Below are 26,157 nucleotides of genomic sequence, written 5' to 3'. Positions count from 1 at the left end.
GGCGCTGACCACATTGGGGTACCCTGGCAGCGTCGCTCCCCTCAGGCCCCTGTCTTCCCTGGATCAGGAGGTGAGGGTGGTTCTCACCGTTCCCGCGTTCCTGGCCTCACACACTCACGTAAATTCTTGTACATGCTGTCAAAATCATTTTTGTTCTTGTGTTTTTCTAATTTTCTCTTGTTCCTCTTTTCCTTTTTCTTTATTCCTTTTTCTCTTGTACTGCCACGTTAGCATCTTGTTGCGTCTGAAAATGTGGGCTGTGCACACCCTGAATTTGAAATAGCCAGATCGCCCTCCGTACTGTCTCCATCGCTTTAAAAACCAAAAACTTAACAGCTGTCTTGATCCCTGTATTATCCTAGTCATCTTTTTTATTTCTAATTTTTTGGAATATTTGCTTTGTTACTACATCACCCACTGGTGTTTGATACCTGTTAAAATCCGTGCTTTGAGGAACCTGTTTGGTCCTCCTTATATTTGGTGACAAATATGCCTTTATTAAATTTGTTTGATTGTTTTGAAGAAGTAAGATGCGAATTGATTTGGGCTGCTGCTGAGGGATTATTTTCATGGAGTATTTAACCTTGTAAAGTCAAATTCTGCAGGATCTTTCTCGATTCCTGCTTTTACACAAACGTGCTCGGCACGCCGTTCTTGGCTGTCGCTGTGTGACATGCGTGACGGCGCTTCCTGACCGGCAGTCACTGGTGAGAAAGTGGCCTGCTCTGGGGTGAGCTGCTGCAGGGGACGCTGTTGGAGGAAACATTCACCGTTTTGTTTTGTTTTGTTTTGTTTTGTTTTGTTTTTGCATTCAAATTCCCCGTGCCATTTACTTTGCTTTGCCTTCATAAAGGGGCAGAAGTGGGTCTAAAATCCATGCCACTCTTTTGTTCCCTTTACGAGGCTGGTTTTTCTGAATATCAGGATAACATGGCCTTCTCCTCAGTAACTGGCTCACCTGGATCTCGTGGACACAGGGACCGCTAAAGGGGACCGTAACTTCCTGTCTGCTTCAGCCAGTGGGCATTCAGAGCCGGGTCTGTGGTTTGCCTCAGCAGCCGTGCAGGCCTCCCTGCCGCGGCCTTTACTTGTAACCCATGGTGGCAGTAAATAGCTGACTCCGTGTCTGTTGCAGCTGACGTCCACCACTGACGGCCTTGTCGTAGGTTTGCGGTAGTGAGTCTCCGACACCTCAGTCAGCCGTGAAGGAAGATGCTTTGGCAGACCTAGGACCTTGGATTCTCACCCCCACCCTGGTTCATCTCACCCGGTGGGAGGGTTTGGCTACCACCATCATGCTGACTATGAGGCCATGTTTGTCCTTTCATGCTCTGGTCCAAATGTGGACACTACATTTTTCACTAAATTTGTCTCGATTGAGACAGGCCAGAATATCTGAATGAATCCATCACATTCTGGGTGGGGAACAGAACTGAAATAAGTGTCGCAAGTAGGAGTCTAGGCTGTCCGGCTTGGCAAATGCAGGCTGGGATTTGTGATGGCCGAGCTGTGCCCTGGAAAAAGGCCTTTCCCGTGGCTCCCGAGAGCCCAGATATCGGAGTGAGAACAGCCTTGCCTGGGATCCTCCAGCCTCATCTGCTCACTGGAAAGTGTGTCTGCTAATTAGGAGCTCCCCCAGACCTCGGGCCCTTCAAAGTTCAGACCACGGGAGTAATTTGAGTCCCTTCTCCTGGGCCTCCATTGTGAGAATCCAGTGCCTTCTGAGGTGACCCGTGCCAGAAGATGCCTCCCCCTCCAGGGAGCACCCTACAGAGGACTGTGACTCAGTGCACCATGCTGTGAGCTTGTGGGGTTACAGCCATGGTGCCTGCAGAACCAGACTTGAGATGGGCTTAGTGACAGAAATAATAGGACTGATTCCGGGGCAGGGATTGTGGGAGGGAACAGTGGAAATTGAATGTGACCTCAAACACATAGGTGGGTGCTGGGACTGTTACTAAAATGGGGAGCCTGGGAGGTACCTGCCAGGAATCGAATTCCAGAGTAAATAGTGGACATGAGGCATTTTTAAGATGCCATTTGTCATCCAAGTTAGGACTTCAAAGAGGCACTCTGGTATGTGACCCTGGGGCTCACCTGAAGGAGCCGGACTATAGATACACGTTGGGAGTCGTCATTCTTAGCTGGTGTTCACAGCCTTGCATGTGAATTAGATCATCTCGAGAGGTGCAGACATTGGCTGGGGGGGCAGGGCTGGGCCTGGTTTGGAGGAAAGCCCAGACCATGCAGCTTTGGTGTGTCAGTCAGCGGCGTTTGGGATTTTTCGAATAATGCCATTTATCCTTAAGGGGCCGGGCGGTGTGCAGGGCCAGCCAGGAAGAAATCTGAAGGGAGGGTCGTAGCCACGTGTGTGTCTTGGGAAGATGCAGAGTCTGCAGGGTGCCGGAGGGTAGAATTTTTTGAAGCTTGAGTTGGAGTGGGAAGTGGGGAGAAGGTAGTCACACTCACCTGTGAGGGAGGGAGGGAGGCCTGGGGAGTCCCCAACCTACCGGACTCACTTTCCCATGAACAGAAGGCAATCATACAGAGTATCTGAGGTGAGAAAGGATGGGCGCTGGGAGGGGAGCCAACCTGGAGAATGGTGTTTGGACAGTTCTGGAATAGTCTCCCTGCAAAATAGAGTTAAAAATACCCAGACTCTTAAGAACATTGATAGTGACTTGGGAGAGGGCAGTTGTTTCTCTGGCCTCCTAAGGGTAAGGCATGTATCCGGGGATACACAGATGATATGGGCAGTCTGTTCCTGGGGCTTGATCCTTACTGGGGGAACAGTGCATGTTTAAAGGGGGAGAAGGGCAGCGGAGGGAAACTAGCCAGGCCCAATGTCAGGTACTAGTCGGCCGACCTACTTGCATGTTGCATTCACACCCATGCCTCCCAGGTTGGCGGTGGCAGCCCCCTTTTGCAGATTGGGAAGCCTTCTCAGAGGGGTTAAGGAATTGGTTCCTTTAGCGGCTAGTAAATGCTGTAGCAGGATTCAAGCAGGGCCTTGTCAGACTTCAAGAGCATGTTCTCTCTACTGTTTCCAGTACTTCCCTGTTATACCTGGAATGGTGAAGTGGGTCAGTTTTGGAGCCTTTCAGAAAAAGTATGATTTAAGTGCCTCAGGACTGTTTCACAAAACTCAGCGTTCTTTGATGGTTCTGAAGCATGCAGTGCTTTTTGCCCCACAGTTATTAGGTCTTACTCCTTTGTTGATTACTTGATTACAAATGACGTGCAGGTGCAAAACCACACTTAGCAGCTTCTGAAGGGAAACTCTCCAGTTCTCCCTTGTTCGGCTATCTTCCGCGGGATGTAACTGTGCTGCAGCGTAGGCCTGAGGTTTACTTATGGAGTGAGGGTTTGATATCCAAAGTTAGCATAAAACGGTCAGGTGAAGAAAATCGACGTTGACAATTTATTTTTGGGTTTCATTAGTCAAGGTATACTATCAGTCAATGGCCCATATAACAAATGAAATTGAGTACACAACATTGCATTTCTTACTTTCTATTTAGAGTTCTCTTACAGAATAAGGTTGTCTGCTTTGTAACATCAGCTCCACCACCACGGCACCTATCAGTGTGTAGGTGTGATTGCATGTACACCGTGAATATAATATGGGCTTTCTCAGCCTCAGACACTCCAGTGCATAATCACGGGCTGTAGCCATCTCTTAGTCACGCAAATACTTCTAAAATTATAGGATGCCAGAAATGAAAGAAGGGAGAGAGAGAGTTTGCCTTTATCAAAATTCCTTTCAGTTCTAACTGCAAACTGTTATTGAGCAGCTCTGGTTTCCTTTGGATATGAATATATACATTTTTTTGCATGTAATCTGGGCTTTGGACTAGAACACCAAGCTCTTGCTGTCCACAAGCCACAAAAATAGTAGCCACATTACACACGTGTGAAATGGTTTATACTTTTTTATGAGAAAGTATCCTTGAATTTGGGACTTGGACTGTGATTTTTGCTTTTTGCTTCCCCCACCCCTCTTTTAATCTCTCACTCTTTCCCACATGGCCCCCAAGATTTCGTGGTCTCAAAGGAGTGGGCAAACAACCAGTTGGTCACCATGTACTGCTGCTATAGATGGAGCCCAGCGAAGACCTAAAGGACATTATCTGAGAGGACTTCCTTGAAGAAATGGGCCCTACATTCAGTTGTGAGGACAGAGTAAGTGTCAGCCAGGAGAAAGAGTCAAGACTGTGGCTCAGGTGGCAGGTGCAGCCCGGGCAGAGGCCTGGAGGCTTTTTGTGTGGGGACCCGTGGAGAGTGCCCTGTGTGATCCAGGGTGGAGGGTGCCACTGCTGGGGAGGACACTGGAGAGTGTATGGAGTGGAGGGCTTTGGAAGAGGTTGGGTTTTACTAGAACTGACACAGTAGGCAGTGAAGAGCGTCATCAGTAAGTGACCGCCAGGAAAGATACTTCTGGTTTTGCTTCTGATATTGTACAGACAGAAGGGTCGGGACGAGAGAGAGCAGGTATGTCTGTCCCTTTGAGACCCATCCCATCATTCATTTATTCATAACACGCGCACTTCTGAGTGTCAAGGGGAGAAAAGTTTCAGCCACATTATTAAGCAAAATGTATTTGGTTCTTGTGAGCTTACATTGTCAGAAGTTGAATTACCCTAGAATGTTCTAGGAACAGAGGAAAAAATTTGGGAGGTTGGAGGGACGGAAGGCTTCCTTGGGAAACAGTCAAAATGAGCCTGGAGGCAAGTGGCAAGTAGGAGCAGGTCAGGGGGCCACTTTGTTCACTGGGGACTTGGGTACTGAGGTGAGGCTGGGCAAGCAGTGTCTGGGGTGGGGCTAGAATTCCACCAGGGAGCCTCTGAAGGGTTTGAAGTGGGGGTGATGTAATCAAATTTGTGATTTGGGAAGGCTGCCGTGGCTCTGTGTGTGTGTGTGTGTGTGTGTGTGTGTGTGTGTGTGTAGCGGGGAAGAGGGGAAGGATGCCGCCAACTGGGGGGTCATTAGAAGACCATTCACAGGCTGGGAGAGGGGCGTCGGGATTGCTTGAGGACGGCAGGGGCAGTGTGGAAGCCGAATTTCCTTATGGGGAGGGCTTGATAGCGGGGTCGCTCTAGCGGCACCTTGTGGCTGGAAGAAAACAGATGGAGGCCGCCAGCTGGACTTTCCTTTTCTCTCCTTCTCTGCCTTGTGTGATGATCCTAGCTCAGCTAACTTTGGAACAGAAGAGCTAAGTTCCAGGGTAGCCCAGGAGTTAGTTGAGCTCGTTCAAGTGAGATCTGATAGGATTTAAGCTTGTGTTGAGATCTGCATGTTCACTTAGCAAGAAACATCCCGTCATTTCGATTTCCATAGGGGTTTTTATTCTTCATTAAAATTGCTTTATTGGTGAGAGGAAATTTAATACAGCTGTTGTCTTTCTCAAAATAAATCATATCTTTTAAGACCTTTAATATTCAAAAGAATAGGAATGTATAAAAATGTTAAAGTAATTCTTTGGTGTAGTTTCTTTGCTTTCTGAGTTAAAGTGGATTTAGGGTCTTTGCATTACTTAATAGCACATCCTTGTCAGTATTTAAAAAGCTGTTAGTGAGCGCCCCAGGCCCCACCTCTCAAAACATCATTAAAGTTTGCTCTGAAATAGTGAGGTCATAAAGGTCTTTTTTGCAGAAATCAAAAAGTTGGTTTACAATAAGCAGCATAGCTACTTTTATAAAATAATAACAGGTTCAAAATTAAGAAAGTGGAGGATAAATAATTTTTTTAAACCTGAAACATAAAGTTTCTTGTGCTAACGTTGCAACTGGAAATTTTGAAAAGAAAAATCCTACTGTAATATCATCTATGTGGAATACATATATGACTTTCACGTTTGAAAGGTAACTGTGCAGTGGTTTTTGAAGTCAGGAGCATTCCAGCTCAGTTACTGGCAGTGGTGGTTGCTGGTTTTCAATGGAAGAGCCTAAATTTGCCTTCTTAGCTTTTTTTTTTTTTGTAGTGAGAGGGTTAAGTAGTGCTTTGCCAGCATGATTTTGGGGGAATTTGAGGGCAGATGTGTACCAGCAGTGAGATATTTCCATGCATTTTATTTTTTGAACATCACCAGGGCACATGTGGGTTTTTGCCTGCAGGCTGGGATGCTGCAGGGCTCCCTAATCCATCACCGTTATGTCTTGGTGCTGCTACAGTCAGTGAATGATTTTCTGTGGCTTGGATGTAAGGTGGTCTGATGTAGATGATCAGATGTGCAGTTAAAGTGCTATTACTTGAAATAAGAGTAACCTAGAAACATGGCTCTAACAATACAGGATGAGGGAGGAGAAGTGGCTGAGCTGCTTGCAGTGGGGAGTCTTCTCAGGTGACTCCCTAACCGTGATTCCTGCCAATATCCGCCCCAGCCCTGCACGGCAGTCTTAATATGGAAGAAAAGATTGTCAGTGAGCAATCTAAGTAAAATCTTGACTCTTTTCTTTCCTGTTGATGAATATGTAAGTTGTTATCATGGCTTAAGTACATTTCCTCATTTGTGAAATTTGAGTAATATTGTTTACCTTGTCTGACTGTGAGAGTTAGATGCCTTGTATACAAAGAACCGAAGAGGTGCTTAATAAAAATGTACTGTCACAATGACAGATATTTTAGAATGATCAACTCTGAATACTAAAGAGTGTTGCTTATTTCTGATGCATATTCAATATGTATATATATGATATATTTGAATATGGTATAAAGTAACAAGGATTTATTACTTTTTAGGGCAGTATGATATTTTAATGAAATCTGTATAATTCTAGTGAGACAGGGGCTAGGTAAATTGCCTTAAGCAGACGACCTTGAAGATTAATTACACAGAATATGTATTGTTACAACTCAGAATTCATGTTGCCGTGTAACCATCCACTCAGAAATTTAAATTCATGGGATTCTGACCAGATCCATTAAGATAAGTAAAATCCACATTGATCATTTTCAGGGAATAAGCTTCTCTCTTTGTGATTAAAGAAAATTTTGATTTTTTCTGCACTCTTAACAGGTTTAAAACATCAAAACATTGATTTGACATGTCACTTTTTTAATAGAGAGAATAAAGCTCATGTTGTTTTATTATGTAAATAAATGTTTTTGTATTTCAACAAGGTTGTACGATTTCCTGGCTCTTTGAGAAGTATTTTGCAATATACTTAGATAACCTACTGTTGGAAAAATACAAACGTGACTTTTATGAATATTGTGCCTAGTACAGTGCTTTTGCTACAGTGCAAGAGATGAGGCCTAGGAGAGCTTTGCTGCCGATTGCCAGGGGGACAGATCCCATGTCTCAGTTTCCACTCCTGTAAAATGAAGTGGCTGGACCGGATTCTTTCCTCTTCTAAGATGAGTTGCCATGAGCCTATGTCTTCTGTTTATATTCAGGAGTACTATCAATATCAGATTAAATACTGAATACCCCTCCCTTCCCCCGAAGTAAAGTGCAGTATGTGCTACATAAGCATTTAGTTATCTGATTTCCGTTTCTGATCCTACAGGCAATTTTTGTGCTGCATGTTTCCCGGCAACCTGGAAGGTCTTTTTACCCATAGGTGGCGCTGTTGCACCTTCTTACAGTCTTAACTTTCCTGTTTGTAACGGAAGGCTTAAACAACGTTATTTTGATTTCTTTGCTTAATGCTTCAGAATAGCCCAATGTCCATTATGTCTGTCTACCTGGAAAAATTATTCTGCTTATATTTTAGTTTTATTCTATCATCTCGTTGTGAACATTTCAGACTTGCTGTGCAAACAGTGACAAAATCGGACTTTTCTTCCAGTGTTAGAAACCAGTGAGCCGGGATTTTATAAAACAGCTAGAAGCGGCCTCTGGAGCACCTTAAAGCTGAAAAGCGTATTGAGTTCCCTGAGTACTGACTCCGCGCTGTGTGTTAATTGGTGGTAGGAGATTTGGTACATATACGAAGGGGTGTAGTGATTTGACTTGGGTTTGCGTGCACGCGCTGCCACTGAGCCACTTGAACCTGAGTCAGTTCGTTTTGAGTTTTTCCCTCATCTGTGACATGGGGACATTCGTATCTGCTTCGTAGAATTATGAGAATTAGAAATTATGTAAAATGTTTACCACAGTGGGTATGTCAAGAGGGCTCAAAAACTTTAGCTGCTGTTTTGTGTGAAGCCATCATTTGAGAGTCTTTGGCAATTACTAAGAAACAGGAAAATAAGAAAAGATGGTTTTATGATGAGAGATACTTGAGGAGGTTCCATAGTTCCCAAACCCATAATTAAGCATCAGCAGAGTAAGAACTGTTACACAGTCGCCCTGAACCAACGTTAAGCCACAGAATTATTTGTTACTTCATATATGTTGGGGCTTAAGGGGATGCAATACTTATACACATGTTGTTTCCAGCAGCCAACTGAGAGATGACACAAAAGGGTAGACAGGCGATAAATGTCTTCTTTGTTACTGATGAAGCCACGTTCTCCATGAACTTCAGGGCTGTGGAAAAATGCGTGTCATGATATTGTGTCCCAGAAGTGGAGACTCACACTGTCCCATGTAGCTCTGGGCCACAGCGAGCCTTCCCTTGAGGGGACCTGCCCCTTCATGCACAGGGCTGACCTGCCATGGAGGTGAGCATCCCAGGTGCTTCCCAATGGTGATCAACTCTGGAGTGAAAGGAAGGGTTTCAAATGCCCTGCTTGTCTCCCCGGACTCACACCTCACTCTGTTAGTGTGAGGAGGGCTAATTGTGGGGCAGGGGCCAGGGTTGTGAAGGGAGAAGCACTCTCCATGGCCCAGAGGAGTGGTTAGGAGGCATCCCCTTCCTCGGTTTAACCAGGTGGTGGGATGGAAGAGAAGTGTGCTACCCAAGAGTTTATAATAGGAGAAATAAGGATTTTTTTTAAGGACTTAGACTAGCCAGTAAACACATAAGATGATTAGAAAAGAGACTTGTAAATCACTTTCCTATTAAGTTGACATTTGTTGAACACCCAAAATGTGCTACATTCTTTTCTGAGAATTTTACAGAAATGAATTATTCAATCTTCTCAACAAGCGAGTAAGGAAGGTTTGATTGTTATCCCAGTTTTACAGTGTGGAAATTGAGGCACACAGAGGGTAAGTAAGTTGGCAAAATCACAGAACTAGTAAGTGGCAGAGCTGGTATTTAAACCCTGGTTGTCTTGTTTTGAGACTCCCAGAGATGGGCTTTGGGTGTTTATTGTTATCGGCATCCCTGAATCTTTATACCACTGTGCATCAGTTATCCCAGAAAGGACAGGGAAAGGAGAGTTACACAGGTGGTCATAGTCGTGTCTCGGTGACTGTCCACGGAGAGTGCACCGTGATTAGCATTCTTTGTCTTCTGGGCAGTAGATCTGTTCGTAAAACAGAAATTTTGTCCATTGAGTTAATCTAGAAACCCTTCCTGCTCTGTTTCTATCCATGCTTGCCATGTGACTGCCTGCCCGTGATTGGGCCATGGAGGAGAAAATGTACTCATGGTTGAACTCTAATATTTCAGTCTGGTTCATAGATTCACGTCTTCTGTTACATTAATAAGTTAAGTTTCTGGTTTTCTTGCATCAGTGTGTCATAAGTTTGGTTAATGTGAAACCACTCCATCGGAGCCCAGGGGTGCTGACGGTATAATTTCTGAGCACGTTGTGGCAAATTTAGCCGTGCAGACCTGGCTGGAGGATTTCTGCCTTCCTCACTGATTTCGCCCAACAGCAGGGCCCGCTCCCACACCCGGATGTGAGGTTGGGAGCTCTCTGAGTAGGCCAGTCAGAGGCCGAGTCCACCAATCAGAAATTGATGAAGTACCTGGAAGTGGGTTTAATAGAAGACAAGGGCTTCCAGGTAGTCAGATGGGCTGTCCGAATCCATTTGGTGAAAAACTGTCCAGTGTCTGTGGTTGAGCTGCTACTTTGCTGTTGAAAAGTCTGGATTAGATGAAGGGATTTTAAAAAGCAGAAAGGAGTGATTTAAGGTGGTACGTCCACACCGGTGAGAAGTGATGGTTGACCGCCCGTGTGAGGGATAGACAGAGTCTTACAAACTTCATAAAACAGCTTTAAAAGCTTTGCCATCTGAGTGCACTTCGTATGGGGTCCAGTTCATCACTGGTCGTGCTGTGAGGGCAAGTAACAGATGATGGCAGAAAGGACACGGAGGCATCAAAAAGGTCTCAGTCATTTTCCCTGTTTAAAGGATGCGGCACAGTGTAATATATTTGAGCTGGTTTCTCACTGAACAATTTTTAGTGTTTTCTGGGAGCCGTCAGTGCCCCAAGGTTCCATGCAGCTGGGTGTCCCCTCAGAGCAGCTCCGTCAGCGCTTGCCCTGGGCTGACGCGGTGTCACGGGGAGCAGGACGGTCAGTGTCCCCGGCTCCTCCGAGCTCCGTCTCCTCATCCGCAGAGCCGGGTTCCTCATACGTGTCTACTTAGTAGGGTTGCTGAGAATCACACGTGATGGTTGTCAGGTGTGATTTGTGATTGTGTCTGTGATTGGCATACAGTCAATATTTGATAGAAACACTTGTTTTTTATTGTAATTGTGGGTCCTAGATTGCAGTGATTTTAGTCTGCATTTTTTTATACCTTAACTTTTATTTTTAAATATGCACTTATTTTTATTTATTTTTTTGGAGGTACTGGGGACTGAAGCCAGGACATTGTGCATGCTAAGCAGGTGGTCTTCAACTGAGCAACACCCGCCCTCCTTCTCTGCACTTAAAAATAAATATTGCAATAAACAAAATAGCTCTTAAACACCATCATGGGACCTAGTCTCTGTATAGGCAATTGAACACGTATGCTATTTCAATAAGAATAAATTTTGTTGGGACATACAATTCTGAATCTGTTAATGTGCTTAAGAACGATCATAGCTAGTGATAAACACGAGACTTGGATCCAGTAATTCTTATGGTCTGTTTTGCCATCATGGGAAATTATATTCTACAGAGAAGGCTAATTGGGTCTCTTTGATATTTGGATGCTTTAGCAGATGATCTAGGCTTTCAAAAGCTGACAGTTTTGTATTTTAAACTAACTACAAAGTTATCTTGTAAAAGTTTTAGGTCCTAAGCTTGTGAAGTGCCCAGTAATCCAGGGGGAATATGTCTGTGTCTGTGTGAAAGTTTGTGTGTGTGATTTCAGGAAGGTAGAAAGAAGTTCCATATAGACTTCTGATATATTTCTCCTCTACTTTAAGATGTAGGCATATATTTACACAAATAAATTGATATTCTTTTGTCATTTGGCATATTGGTGGGAATAAGTCATTCTAATACTTGTTTCAGAAGGGTTGGGGAGCGTGAGCTTAGAAAATGGGAGGAGAAAGGCAGGGAGGCACTTCACACTTAATGCAGGATATGAGAAACAGTAGCTTTTCTTTTCTCTTTTCTTCTAAAGCAAACTGACACTGAATTGTAACATACTATTACATAGAATTGCTTTTCTGATTAGAGACAAGTGCCTCAGATTTTTCAAGGCAACATGAATGATGAAATGTATTTTAGCATTTAACTTTAAATGTAGTTTTTTTTTTTCAAGTAAAAGGCTATAGCCTGTTCTTTCTTCAAGCAGTGCATGATGTTCACATTTATCCAGGTACATGATCTATGTGCTTAGTTCCTTTGGGTTTTTTTTTTTGTTTTTTTAAGTGCTTGTTTCATTGTGGTGTGAATGAATGTTTAAAATTTCTGGATTTTGATCTTTAGAACATGCTGATTTATCAAAACTGTTAAAAACCTGATTGTTCTTTGGTCCTTGTTTGGTGGGGCACCCTATTGATTACTGTTGTCTGTTAAAGAAATTCTTCCTCTAGCCTGCAGATCATTAAGTGAATGGTTTGCAGTGTGCCCTTAAATTTCATTGAATGCATTGAACATGATTGTCCAGTGAATTTTGAATTGACTCATAGTAATGACTTTGCTTTGTTTCTGTGGCTTTTGCTCCTCTCCACAAGAGTCTGAATTCTCTGTTGCATTTTGTATATGTGTTCTTTACAGGGGAGGAAATTTTGCATTTTTTAGAGAGGTGGGTTTTCCTAACCCCTCTGAATGCCTTCTGTCATTGATACAACAAAAATCTTTTGTTGCAGTGCTTAATTATTTCATAAACTAGTTTTTGGCTTAATCAGAAACAATGACAGAGTGATAATAAAAAATAGGAAAACCTTCATTCCTTTGAAAAATAGAAATGAGGTGGTCAGGCTCATGCATGCTTTGTGCCTGACACCCATACTCTCATGTCATTGTGTGTCATGATTCGGAGATGCAGTTGCTTCAGGTTTATAGATTTTTGTTTTAACATTTGTGATGAAGTCTTTCTCCAGGCTGATGTATCCTGTTGGGTTTCTTGAAAGTGTAGAAGGGAAACAAATGCTTTTTTTCTGTTTTCCGGAGGCCTGAGTTGCTGATGATAAAGAGTTGAGGGTTGGCTGAGGAACAAAGTGATACTCCCTCTACTCCCAGCTGAAATTGATGAACAATGATCTCAATGAAGTGTATCGGTATTTGACCAATAGATGTTAACGAGACCAAACAGGCTAGTTATGCCTAAAGGAAAGTACTGAATTCACCTGCAGAATTAGGTGCATTACCAAGAAGAAGCAGCTTAGAGGAATCAGAAAAATCAGTCCTATGTTGAGATATAAAGTGAATATAATACCTTTTTCTTATGAAACTTTTCTACTTTAAGTTGTGTAGAGCTAAAATTAAATTTCAAGCACCAGGAGTTAAGAGTGCGTGTGGTTCTGTAGGATCATTATTCAGGGATGTGACTAGACCCTGCTAGAGTGGCTGAAGTTGGCAGGAAAAGGCCCAGAGCCAGGATTTGTCACCCTAGGTTGTCCTCCATAATGGTTCCATGTGGGAGCCCATGATTATGTTAACAAATTTTAACAGACCCCAGCCGCCTGTCAAATTTAAGAAGAAAAATATATGCTTAGTATCTGCTTTGCAGGCAAGTGCCTGTGCATTCTCACTCCTTTCTCCTTTCCTTAAAAAGCAGAGACAATGCTTTGCTTTCGTAATTGAGGTTTTAGATAGCACTCTGCTCATTGAAAAGCAATGACCCTGGCCCTCAGATATAAACTCTGGGTTAGTGTGCAGTTAGATAGTCTATTATCCCCAAAACAAGGACCCAGCTGGTCTGGTGGTCTGCTTTGTAATTCACATATCTAAAAACTGTACCTTATTCCCCTCACCCCATGACTTCCCTAAAGATACACTAAGCCTTTTTACTCATTGTGGATTCAACAATCTCTGTCTCATCCCTTCTTTCCCCAAGTTCCTGCTTACTATCACAGAGCTGTTAATGAATTTTTCCTTTGATTATACACAATAAATATGGGAGCAATTGAGAGGCTCGTAGAGTTGGCTCCCTAATACCTCTCGCTTTCTCGACTTTTCTCACAGAGTCTTGAGTAATCATTCCCTTTAGGTAAGACTCCTGCCCGCCGGAACCCACAGTTCCATGTGAGAAGGATGCAGACTTTATCTCTCCTACCCGAGGGAGTGAGAGTAGAGGATTAAGATCTGCTCCTCCGTGGTCCTTTCCTGCCCCAGGGCCACTCCAGTTCACCTGCAGCCTTCTGGCCTCTGCTCTCAGGGCCTCTGTCCCAGGACTGACCGCAATCTTTTCTTCACTTGTCAACATTTCCTGGGCTTTTTAGAAGTTGATCTCTTCTCTACAATACAATACTGGCAGATGTGATGGTGGTCAGCGTGCTGGTGGGCAGTCACTTGGGGACTCCCAGGAGCCATGCTGATTCTCCTGAGTCTCGCATTCGGGGTTACAGAACTGTCGAGCACCGGAGGAAGTCCATTCACGTGAGGCCAGCACAGCATTGTATCACTGTCATTTTTTTTTTTTAATTTTCAGTGGAGTAATTATTTGTAGAAAACTTTTCCAGATATCTGGCCGCCTGTTTTCCTCACCACCATCTCATTGTTGGCTCTGGTGCTTGTTTTTAAAACCAGGTTTCTTCTCTGTCATTTGTAGCAGCTGGAATTGCCAAATCCTTGATCTGCATTTGAAGCAGAATGCTTCTTCGTGATGTCAAGCTGATTTTCCTATTTCTGAATATTTCGTGTACACTCAGCAACTGTTTCAAATGAAATGCTCTTGTCCAATTTCAGTTAACCCCCATTTGCTGATCTCCTGCTTTCATGCTGAATGCAGTTTCTTCTTCCTCTAATAAAAGTTAGCAATTTGCATTTACTATTTGAAGGTACTGGCCCGAGGTGCTTTTGTCCTTAACAGTTTTAATACAATTCACCAGTGGTTTTTACTCTATGCCCAGAATTGTGCATCCCAGTCAATCTTAGAACATTTTCATCTCCCAACAGGAAGCCCAAGCATGCACAAGCAGTCATTCCCAACTTCCCCATCTTCCCCCAGCCCCAGGCAGCCACTCTTCTCTCTCTGTGGATTTACCTGTGCTGGACATTTCATGTAAAATGAGTCATTTCATGTAAATGGAACCGTCTATTGTGACTGACTTCTTTCACACTGGGTAACGTTTTCAATGTTTGTCCACGTTGTGGCCTGGGTCAGTACTCTATGCTTTGCTATTGCTGAATTATATTCTACTGACTACATGGGCCCCACTGTTTACCCATTCATCAGGTGATAGTCATTTGTCTTGTTTCTGCTTTTTGGCTGTGATGAGTAATGGCGCCGTGAATATTTCTTTAGAAGTTTTTATGTGGACATTTGTTTTCACTTCTCTTACGTGTGTGACCAGAGAGCAGAAATGCTGGGTCTTTCATAAACCAAATGTTCAAATCTCTGAGGACGTGCCAGGACGTTTTCCAAAGTGGCCACGCTGTGTTACGTCCTCACCAGAAAGGGCTGCGTGCTCCGCTTCCTCTGTGTTCTCATTAGTGCTTTTTACAGTTTTTTTGATTATAACCCATTGTAGTGAGTGTGAAGCGGTTTCTCCTAGTGGTTTTGACTTGATTTCCATTACAGCTAATGATATTGAACATCGTTTCATTGTGCTTATTGGCCATTTGTATATTTTCCTAGAAAAATACCTTTTCGGATCCTTTATCCTTCTTTTAATTGAGTTGCCTTTTTATTGTTGAGTTGTAGGTTTGTTTTTCTTTTAATTTGGAGATACAAATTCTTAATCAGATAAATGATTTGAAAAAATTTTCTCCTCTCTGTTGTTTTTTCACTTTCTGGATGGTGCCCTTTGAAGCAAAGTTCTAAATTTTGATGAACTCCAAATTATCTCTGTTTTCTTTGTTCCTTGTGTTTTTGGGGTATTACTTAAAATCTGAGGTATTTTATTTAAACTTGTATATATAAAATAACTTAATTCGTAGGACCGTTCTAGGAGACGGGTGCTGTTGTTGTCCCCAGTCTATGGATAGAAGACTGAGATGCGGAGAATTTCACTGACATATCAGTGTCACAGCTACCAAGTGCTGTGGAAGTTCCGACCCTCATGTTTGTCCCCAGCATCTGTGCTCTTCACCACCATGCTCCACTACTGCCTGGAATCGTTAATGAAAATGTCTTTCTTTTCTGATTCCTTGTTAGTTTCTTTTCTCATTGGGAACCTCATCTCCTCATTTTCCTTTCAGATATCAGTGTAGATTTATTTTAGGTCTCATGTAGGCAGAAGCATTGCTGTCAGTTAACTTCTTTATTACTCACTCTCCAGTGATGATTGTTGCTAGTTGACCTAATCAAGTCATGCTTAAGTCTTTCCTGCTCATGAAACTAAAAACAGTCATGACTTACAGAATGCTCAAAGAAGAAAGTACTTGATTGATTTTATTTTGCTACCCAATCAAACCAATCAAATATAAACCCCTGTGTTGGCACATAATATAAGCTCTCCAGAATAGGGTCACTGTCTTCCTTGTGTTTCATTTGTTTGGTCACAGTGTCTGGATCGTGCCTTGCTGTCTAGCAGTTTTGTGAGGATACAGTGCTCATGAATCATTGTAGGACAGAATTTTGACAACAGACTCTGTTGTTCATTTCACAAGGGAAAAGATAATATAGAAATACTGCTCAGATCTATTTTAAAATTAAGCTTGGAATTTTGAGAAGAATTCAAATACCATACAAAGATCTTTTTCACTGATTTTAGATATATCTTAGATATATGGTTACATAGCAGAGTAACTTATCAAGTAGATTTGACAAAATGAGTGTTATATTGATTATTTGTTTTAGTTGAAATATTCTACCTGGGATAAATTAATCAGTGCCCATTATTGAACAAATATGATTGTATTCCTATGCAACATGGGAGCAGACTTCATATGTTTATATGTAATATACATGACTGTGTGTTTTAATCTGTCTGTCAGTGTTTATATAGTTTTTCGGCAATTTTGTAACTTTAGAATTCTTCTAAGAAAATCACCCCCGTATCTTGTGCCGTTTGTACTGTGTATCCTGTCTTATGCGAGGGATTCCACTGTCCCCTCAGTGAGGAATCTCCTCTCCTTTTGAGTTAGTAGCAGATTTAAAGGAACTGTGATTTCTAGGCCTTTGCTATCCACGTGTTTGCAGTTGGCTGTCAATCAGGATTTTCCCTTTGAGTTTTCATTGTTCAATTAGAATTTTTGAAAATAACTGTTAATGTATTTCACCGGTCTCCCTAGAAACTTGATGTGTTTGTGCTTTTCAGTTTTCAATTTATGAAAATTGTAAATGCACACTTGTTTTTAAGTTGTCCTTTTTCACTAGATATTTGCTTACCTCTTTATAGTTAAAATAATTTTCTTCCCAATGAATGAATCGGTGTGCATGTTTTAAAAGATACCTTACTTTTAATTTTTCTTATTCTAACAGGTATATTCATTGTACAGAATTTAGAAAATAAGGATAAACACAGTAATAACTTAAAAATGGCCCCTAATCTCACCTGGAGATACAGTTGTAAGGTTTGAAATTGAGAATTACAAGTCCTCTCACTTTGTTCTTCTTTTTCAAGTACGTTCTGATTACTGAGACCCTCGAATTCCCATATGAATTGTAGCAGCAGCTACTCAGTTACTGCAGAGGAGCCCGCTGGGATTGTGATCGAGAACACGTTGGGTATAAGGATCGCTCTGGGGAGCACTGCCATCCCAAGAGCGCTGTCATCTGATCCAGGAATCTGCGTGGTGTGTCTGTCCAGCTATTTAGGTCTTATTTATTTTTTTTCAAGATTGCGTAGAGTTTACTTAGTATTATTTTACTTTATTTTTTTGCATTTACACTAAGGACAAGTGTGCAAGGTACCGGGATTCGAATTGTATTATAGCCCCGCCACTTGCTGACACCATTTATGCTGCGGTCTTTCTTTGCCCGCTGTAAAATCTTGCACAAAATAGGACCTAAATAACTCTGTCTTGAATGAATGATTTTATGATTGTTGGATGATGCTTGAGAGTCCTTGTGATGATTTCTTTTTCCCAGACTTTCCCCTCTTCTTAACTATGCACTTTATCTTCCTTTCCTCCAGCCTGGGTTTCAGCCTGCCTGTGGCATTGATTTTCCTTGTCTGTGGACTCTACCTTTCACTATTTCATGATAATGTTACATGTGGGCTGTGGAAACTTGCTAGATATCAAGAAAGAGAAAATCCATTGCATGCTAGTATTTTTAGATTGTGTTATTCTTTTATCGATTGAAATTAAATTAGGCTGAACCCTGAGCCATCCCCTGAGCTCTTTTCGCCTTCCTACAGGTGATACTGCTTTCGTTGCTGCATGTGCCCTTCCCCCAGACTTGGTTTTGGAGTTGAGTAAGTCACCATCAGTGGAGCTCTCTCTTTAAAAGATGAAGAGAACATTTGCTCCTTCTCCCTGTTTGGGGACTTGGATGAGATGAGGTAACAGATAAAGAATGGAGCCCCACCTCATTCTGACCACCACTCTTTCAGTTCCTTTCTCCAGGGGAAAAGAGTAAAATTCAACAGTATTAAGATTTTGTGCTAATGAGATAGACAAGACAACCAATCATTTATTAAATACACTTTCATGCCAGAAACAAATGTATTATACACATAAAAAGCACATAAATCTCGGTAGTACTGTGGTTAAAAACGTGGGTCCGAGTTCAAGCCCTGCTCTGGAGTGACCAGTCATGTGAGATGGAGAACTGGTAGGTCGGCTTAGCCTCTCCAGGACTAGTTTTCTGTCCTGCAGAGACTGGGCTCCCTAGGCGTCCCCCACCCGTAGAGGTGCTGTGGGGTGTAAATGAAGTGCGTGGGCAGCCCGAGCACAGCTGCTCGTTCCTCCTATTTGCAGGATCACATAGCTTTTGCGGTGACAGCTTTATGACTGCCCCGTGTAGACTCTCAGTGCTCCAAAGGGATGCCTTGTGGTTTGGAGATGGGGTTCTCACTTCTGTAAATACCCAAGGATTGTGTTATTGGGCCGTGCTGATTTGAATCTATTCTTTAGAAAGTACATAGTGTAGATATATTTTTCAAGCATGCATGTTCTTTTTCTTTTATTATTTATAGTTCTACCCTCTCATCTCTTGGTGTGACTTTTCATGGAATCCAGGAAACAGTCCTAAGCTACCTGCCTCTTCACATTTCTCAGTGGTGGTTTTCTTCCCTGACTAGAAGAGGGTTTTGCATAGGAAATTTTCTTTGTTCCCCTTTTCTTGGAGTCTCTCTGTTTGTCTTCCAATCTCTCAGTTGTCCATCTGTCCATTTATCTACCCACTCATTCTTCTGACTTGTTCCAAATAGCATTTCAGGCAGCTTACAGAAGAACAGATACCAAATAAACAGGTGAGAAAATGGGGTCAAGTTCAGACAGTGAGGTTAGGAGGTGAGCCTGTGTGAGGGTTGCAGGAGTGAGAAACACTCCTCTGCCTTGTGACTGATAAGATCGACAGCAGCAGTGTGCCTGTGGCTCCCAGCATACACAGTGAAGCAGGATTTGTGGGAGATGCTCACTGGCTGTGAAATAAATAAGTGGCTTAGGAGAAGCCCAGCCTTTCCAGCTACTAATGTTTAGGAGAATATTTTGGGTGTCTTCCAAAATCAGAGTATTGCATCTTTTCTTTTTCAGAGTTCTATGTATAGTTGGTTACATTCTATTCCTGGAAATTTCTCCAAAATTGCTTCCCACGTGAGTCCCATGGCTCGGGAATAGGGTGATTCTGCTCATTGACGGGTGTTGGCCAGAAACAGAAAATGATAGCCTCAAAGGAACCTGGGATTTGTCAGTCATGTTTTATCAGTGCTGTAGCTTTCAGAAAATGCTTTCACCTTTTCTCTCCATCTGAGGCGGCAGCGTGATCTCTTTCCAGCATCAGGAGCTCAGGGCCACGGGATGGTGGGGGCTGACTGCACTGCCGTCAAGACAAATAAAGTAGTCACCACAGGCGTGGTAGTTTTACATAGTGCATTTCATGTTCTTTAATAGGTTTCAACAGGTAGTTAATTAACTGAGTTAATTAACATTTAATAAATATGATGCTTTGTTGAAAAGACAGTTATAGGCAGAATATAAGTTGTGAACACTTTAAAAACGGTTTCATTACTGAAATTTCAGTAGGGGAGATTCAGTTTATCTTATTTACGCTTCTCTTTAAAAGTAACAAAGAAACAAGACAGAAAAAGCAGAGGATGATTTCTGTTCTTCCTCTCGGCTTGCAGGTGCCCTCACCCCCAGTGGCATCCATCCAGACACCAGCACTGACACTGGCCGTGCTGAGAACTGCCTCAGCCCTGAAGACACAACTGACAAATAGAAGGGGGCCACGCCCTGTTACAGCAGGTGCTCTCACTTTGTGGGTCCTTATGTAACTGCGCGGTGTTATTCAGGATCGCCCTTTCTACACTTTGTGACGCTGCTGCGGTGTCTCCTAGTTATTTGTTTCTGTAAGTACTCGTGTATTTTTTTCTATGTGTGGTACTAGACGTCTAAAAATGCTTTTTTCAGATGAAAAATAATGTGTATTTAATATAAAAGTCTGAAAAAAGGGGCAAAAGTGTCTATCCTAGTTCCACTACTCAGAGATTATAATTAACACTTTAATATCTTTTTTGTGTTCTTTTCATCAGTGTGTATTACCTCTGTCATAAAAACGAGCAAGCACTCTGTGCCTGTTAACTGTGTGGAGACCTCCATTTTCCATTCGGCTTATTACACGTTTTTCTACAATATTCTGTCTCCCCTGGCATGATTTTTAATGACCAGTATAGCATTCTGTCTTGTGGAGGCATCGTCCATTTTACTTCGGACTAAATAAACTTTTAAATTCCATGTATATGTAACTGAAATACTGAAAAGAGAACTGTGGTTGTACCGAAAGGCCCCTACATCCCTTCCCCTTTTTTCCTGAGAGTAAAAACTGCTGACAATGTGGTGAATATATTTCATGACCTTTATGCCAATGTCATATATATATACACATACATACATACACGTATATGAGAAATCTATGTATATGTGTGTGTATATATATGCTTTATTGAAAAATAAGACCATACTATATGTTTTCTGCAGCTCGCTTTATTCACTCAGGGGTATTTCATAGACGTCCTCCCCCTCCAGACTCACCCGGTCCTTTCAGATAGAGTGGAGGGGTCTCCTGATGTGCAGGTTTGGTCTCTTGTGCAAGGACACCTTTCGTGGGAGAGTACTGTGGACAAGGCCTTGGACCACACCGAAACACCAGAACTTTAGTGCCGAAAGCTCGCCGTGATTTACCACATCATTGTCTTGATGGTGGACACTTAAGTTTTCTCCATCTTCCACTGTCAGAAAGGGTGTTTGACTGGCATCCTTCTTGTACAAATATTCCTGTGACCTTGTATAAGTATTCCTTTAGTTAAGGTTTCTGGAAATTTAGTCCCTGGATGTGACAATTACATGCATCACAGGCCCTTTCAATTGACTAGGAATTCCTTCTCCAGTGGGGAATGTAATGATGTAGAATAACTTATGGAACCAATTCTCTATTGCTGGATATGATTTCACTTCAGCTTTTCTTCTCACCATTGTAAACAGTGCTGTGTAAATGCTCTGATGAGTACATCTTTTTGAACTGATTTTTTTCTAAATGAAACGATTCCTAAAAGTGGAGTTCAGTCTGTGTGTACAAAAGTTTTTCAGAGTTTACATATCCATTGACATGTCGTCCTCCAAAAAGATCGCTCACAGTTTGTTCTCTCAACGATGGACACTAGCTAGAATATCTTTTAAAAATATTTGCCAATATGATGAGCAAAATTGCTTTTTCATTGTTTTAGTTTGCACTTGATCGCCAGTGATGTATTAAGCATTTTTCACTCATTAGCCATTTGACTTTTAAAAAGTGAATGATCCCTTTTGTCCTTTGCACACATTTAAGTGAGGGAGCTTCTTGTTGCTTTGTGACAGCTCTTTGTTTGTTATGAACATTAACCCCATGTCTTCATCAACATGTATCACAGAGCTTTTTCTTGTAATTTCTAGCCTTTCATTTTGTTCAGTAGGTTCATTTTTATTGTGGCCCAAACTAATCTTAAGGTAGTAATTGTCTTCTTTTTGGGTTTTATCCTTGATATTATTCTTAGAAATACTTTCTTATAATGTTATAAAGCTCTTGTGTAGATATTTTTAATCTCTAAGTTGGAGATGATAATGGTACTTGTTATACTGAGGAGAAGTTGAATTAATATGAGCAAAGGATTGTATTTGCTGTTACTAGTACTTTCTAATATTTACATCACTATCTGGAATTTTTCTTGTTGTCATAATGACTGGAATAGAATTTGTTTTTTCCAGGGGATTCTCTGATTGTCCCAAGACAATTATTGAATTCATACTTTGCTCTTTGATTTGAAATCCCACCTGTAAAAAATACTTATGTACACTAGAGTCTCTTTTTGAGAACGCGGTTAATTTCTGTCAATCTTACGTTCTTACTCCAGCACTATATGTTACATATTGTAAAAACTTATTTAATATCTGACAGCACAATTTTTTTGATTTTTTTTCCATCCCTAATTTTCTTGGCTAGTATTATGACTTTATTATTCCTGAAGAATTCTAAACTACTTTTTTCTAGTTAAAAAAAAAACAGATAAGCGTTGTCATGGGATTATTTAGTAAGTTTTGAATTATCTTTAGGAGAACGTACATCTTTACAAAACTGCTTTCCTCCATACAATATGTTGATGTCTCTACATTCACACCTCTTACTTCACCCCTCAGTACATTCCTGTACTTTCTGCATGTACAACATGGGCATTGTTTTTGAGTTTATTCCAGATTATTGTTGATGTTTTTGTTAATTTTGTACGTGAGAATTTTTTGCTCTTATGTTTTTTAACTGTTAAAACTGACACCTAGGAAGGCAGATTCGGTTTGTGAATACTCACTTTGTAACTTCTCATTTAAACTTGTAAGTATTAAATACTTGTTACAGAATCCTTTCTTTTCTGTTTTTAAAAATTTGTAAGATTTTCAAAATGGTCATAGCTAAGTAGTATAGGTGGGGAGACAGATGGAGAGAGGTAGTGTGGCTCATGTACAAACTGTGAGCACTTTCATGGCTGCCTTTACACTGGAAAAGCCGCTGAAGAGTCCAGGATAAACCAGGGATGGCTTTGGATGCACTTAAAAGCCAGCTTTCCTGCCTGTATGGTGAAGACTGGTGGGCGTGGCAGGTAGATTATCAAGGTCGATTGGAGGTTATTGGCTGCACAGAACGCTGTGTCTGTGTGAACTGGAGACCATCGCCATGGGAAATGCTTGGTGCCAGGATCAATGCAGAGGAGCTGGGGAGCCTGTGTTAAGGATTTTCGAAACATGGGAGTGGGAAGATCAGACTCTGCATTCAGATCTGAGTTTGAATTCATCCTCTTTAATTTACTGGTCCTCTGACTTTTGTCAAGTTATATACCCTCTTTCAATTCTTGTTTTCCTGTCTCTCAAAATAGGAGAATTACGGCCTGCTGCTAGAGTGTTTGATCAGGGTAAATAATTTATGTCTATAAGATGCCACGTACAGTCACAAGCTCAGTGAGAAATGGGCTGTCGCCTCTTCTTCTACAACTCAGTGCTTGACAAGACATGGGGGAAAGTTGGTCCCTAATTTGTGTGTGATGCAAGTAGGAACAAAATTAATGTCTTGCCTTTCCTTAGCAGTATTCTTACTCCTTTGCTTCATTTACTTCTTTCCTCCTTTACTTTCCCCTTTCCCCTCCTCCACCAAAACAGCCTGAGACTCTCTCAGAACACTAGATTCAAATTACTTTAAAGGTTGTCTCATCCTCATGAAATGAGAGTAACATAAAAAAATCTGTACACATCCCAGAATACATTGTATTTGATTTACACACACACATGTGCGCGCGCGCACACACACACACACACAAACACACAATCAGGCTACCTCCCACTTGCAGAGGGAGAAGGACCACTTTTTATGAGTTTTCATTCACTGAGCGTGAGGACAAAGTCTGTTATGTAGACTTTCACCAGGCTTTGTGCATGGTGCTTTTAATTGGATTTCTGCTTTTTGGACATAGATATAGTCTCCTAATAGAAGAGAGAAAGTGGAGACATAGACATCCTGCTGAGATATTGGTGTCATCATATTTGAGTTGGAAAAGGCTTAAGGCAGCATAGAGTCGTAACATTTTATGGGTGAGAATCCATGTTGGTGTAACTTGGACAAGAACCTGGGTCTTCTGCCATCTTGTCCACAAGGGTGAGGAGGCAACTGGGAAGGGGATGGCAGGGATCGTTGTTTCTTGAGTTCCATGGTCTTGCTACTTTTCATTGCTCAGCTGCCTTTAGTTTATGTTCATGAGACCTCTCATGGGAAGGTCACTCTATCCTGATAGATTGAGTTTCTTATCAGCAAAAACTCTGGACCCACTCATATATTCCAGAGTTTTCTGCTGACCTGCTGACACTTTATATAAATGAGACCTAAGTAACTACTGAATATAAAATCCTTTTTGTTATCATTTGCCCTCGAGTTCCATAGGAATGGTGTGCTGTCTCAGGTTGTCTAAAGCTAGATCTGAACAAAGATAGGGTGATAGGCTGTGCTGCTGGACCATCCAGAGTCGAATGGGATTTCCACGTTAGTTTTTAGAATCAGGCAGATGAGTTCATATCTTGCCTTTACTAGTTATTATCTTTGTGACTTGGGGGAGAAGCTGTACTTCTTTGTGTCCAATTGTCTTTATCTGTAAATAAGTTCAGTATTTATTTTAAGGTTTCTGTTCTAGAATTGAATGAGCTAATTCCCTCATTTATACCTAAAATAATGATCGCGTTGTTCTATGCTTATGCCTTGGTAGTTGATTACTAAGGGTCTTGGCAGTGAGAATGGGGGTGGGGGGCCCATGAATAACAGAGCTTATATTCCAGGATATGCTTGTAAAAGACTGGATGTGCAGTGGATATTCAGTAAATATCCACTCCTTTCCTAATCTGCATTGATTGTGTATATATCTTTATACTAATATACGGACAATTTTTATTGCAATTTAAATATCTTTGTAGTATTTACAATATGTAGCTATAAAAATACGTGAAATAAATGATTTGAATTTTCTTTTCAATAAGCAAAACAAAATAAAATAGAAAAGAAAAAAGTTTTGAAGGAGTAGAAATAATTTTATTTCCCTGGAATCAATTCCGTATAATAGGTATTTTGGTTGTGTTGTTAAACAGCATATAAAATTGATAGGCTGTGACATACTGGAAATGAGGAAACAGTGGAGACATACTACCTCTAATGCAGTCATTTTGTTACCAAGTCCAAACTCGTTCTGCTTGCTGCATGACAGGCCAATAAATCGGGAGATGAGATGTTGGAGTAAGGAATAGTGACTTTATTTGAAAAGCTGGCATACCCAGAAAATGGCATACTGATATCCAGGAGAACTCTCTACCCCAAGTCAGAATTCAGTCTCCTTTTATACTAACAAGCACTGGGGATGTGGTTGGTTGTTGCAAACTTCTTGCTGTACAAATTGTTTCTCCTTGTAATCCTGTGTACTTGCAGCTGTCCATGTCGGTCAAATTATGGTGCCCCCGTAAACCCTCCAAAATAAAACAAAGGTTATTCTCTATTTTGCAACTTGCCATCTCTTCATAAGTGTCGAAGAGCTAACATCCTTAAAGATCAGAGCCCGGACAATAGCCTAGCCTGGATATTTCAAGCTAAAGGCAACTTTCTTTTACAAAAGGTGCAGAGATATCAAGTCTGAGCCTAGAAAACAGGGTACAGGTTTAAAAATAATTGAACACATCTAACATGGAGTCAAATTTGTTCTTTTGTATTGCAATCTCTTTTTCTACCTCATAAATAATTTTAGTAAGAAACATGAGCAAATTTTTTTTACTTTTGCTTCTTAATAACGGATGAGTGTGTCAAATACACCTTTGTGACAGGGATGTTGTGCATTCCTTGGTGTCACAGCAAACTCTTGTTGGGGGTGGCCGACCCTGCAACATGTCTGATGTCCCGTGAATGTTGGTGAGAGTGACCCTAAACAGGGGATCTCTTCAGGAACCAGCATATGTGCATTGACCTCTTCAGACCTCTTTTTCAGCTGCAGAAAAATTTTTCAGATACTGTGATGGAAAAATCACTCCAGCTGGGGATAATCAGGGAATACAGGAAGAGGAAAAGGGCTTGGAGTAGAGTAGAAGAGAAGGACAGAACGTCAGGGAGCCTGAGGGCTTGGCAGCGGGGCCTCGGGTAAGAGAGGAGCAGAGGTGGGGAGGGGCCTGGCTACGGAACCAGCTGCTGCACTTTTTCCCGCACCCAAGCCACACAGCTTTTAAATGGGCCCAAGACTCTCTCCGGTCTGGATGTCACCCTGGGCAGAACCTTGAGAATCGAAGGTAAGGTGTGAGAGGCACTCATCTAGGGGTCACTGAGGACTTTGGTCAAGTCCACAGTGCCTTTTCTAGTCATGTGCCTTCACCGGTTCTTTATCTCAGGATCTGAGAAGCAGGAGGAAGGAACTCAGGGAGAGATCCAGGAAGACACCTGACTGTGTTAAGAGACGACAGTCACAGCGACACGGGGAGCAAAGACACTTGCAGCAAAGTAAAATAACTTCACAACTATTGCATCAGAGCTGCAGGTGTGAGAGAGCGTAAGCCTGTCTCAGAGTGCAGGGGGCAAGAGAAAAGGAATGCTAACATTAAAACTGACAATTGAAATTTTGTTAAATA

The 26,157-nt window shown here is 41.8% G+C and overlaps 1 protein-coding gene and 1 pseudogene across 1 annotated transcript in view; one reads left to right on the top strand and one right to left on the bottom strand.

The window, feature by feature from the left end:
• The window catches only part of LOC140692795 (anoctamin-6-like), a 363,584-nt pseudogene that overhangs the window by 160,081 nt on the left and 177,346 nt on the right, over positions 1-26,157 (bottom strand).
• LOC140692794 (uncharacterized) overlaps positions 17,731-26,157 on the top strand; it is a 37,899-nt gene continuing 29,472 nt past the window's right edge. Inside the window, exons 1-4 of the mRNA XM_072957056.1 lie at positions 17,731-17,747; positions 19,030-19,089; positions 19,248-19,332; positions 19,620-19,740. Coding sequence (XP_072813157.1) covers positions 19,294-19,332; positions 19,620-19,740 — 160 coding nt within the window. The 5' untranslated portion in view covers positions 17,731-17,747; positions 19,030-19,089; positions 19,248-19,293. The remainder of the gene's footprint in view (positions 17,748-19,029; positions 19,090-19,247; positions 19,333-19,619; positions 19,741-26,157) is intronic.

Source organism: Vicugna pacos, unplaced genomic scaffold (genome assembly GCF_048564905.1).
Source record: "Vicugna pacos unplaced genomic scaffold, VicPac4 scaffold_17, whole genome shotgun sequence".
Taxonomy (NCBI): domain Eukaryota; kingdom Metazoa; phylum Chordata; class Mammalia; order Artiodactyla; family Camelidae; genus Vicugna; species Vicugna pacos.
This window is presented reverse-complemented; position numbering and strand designations above follow the sequence as displayed.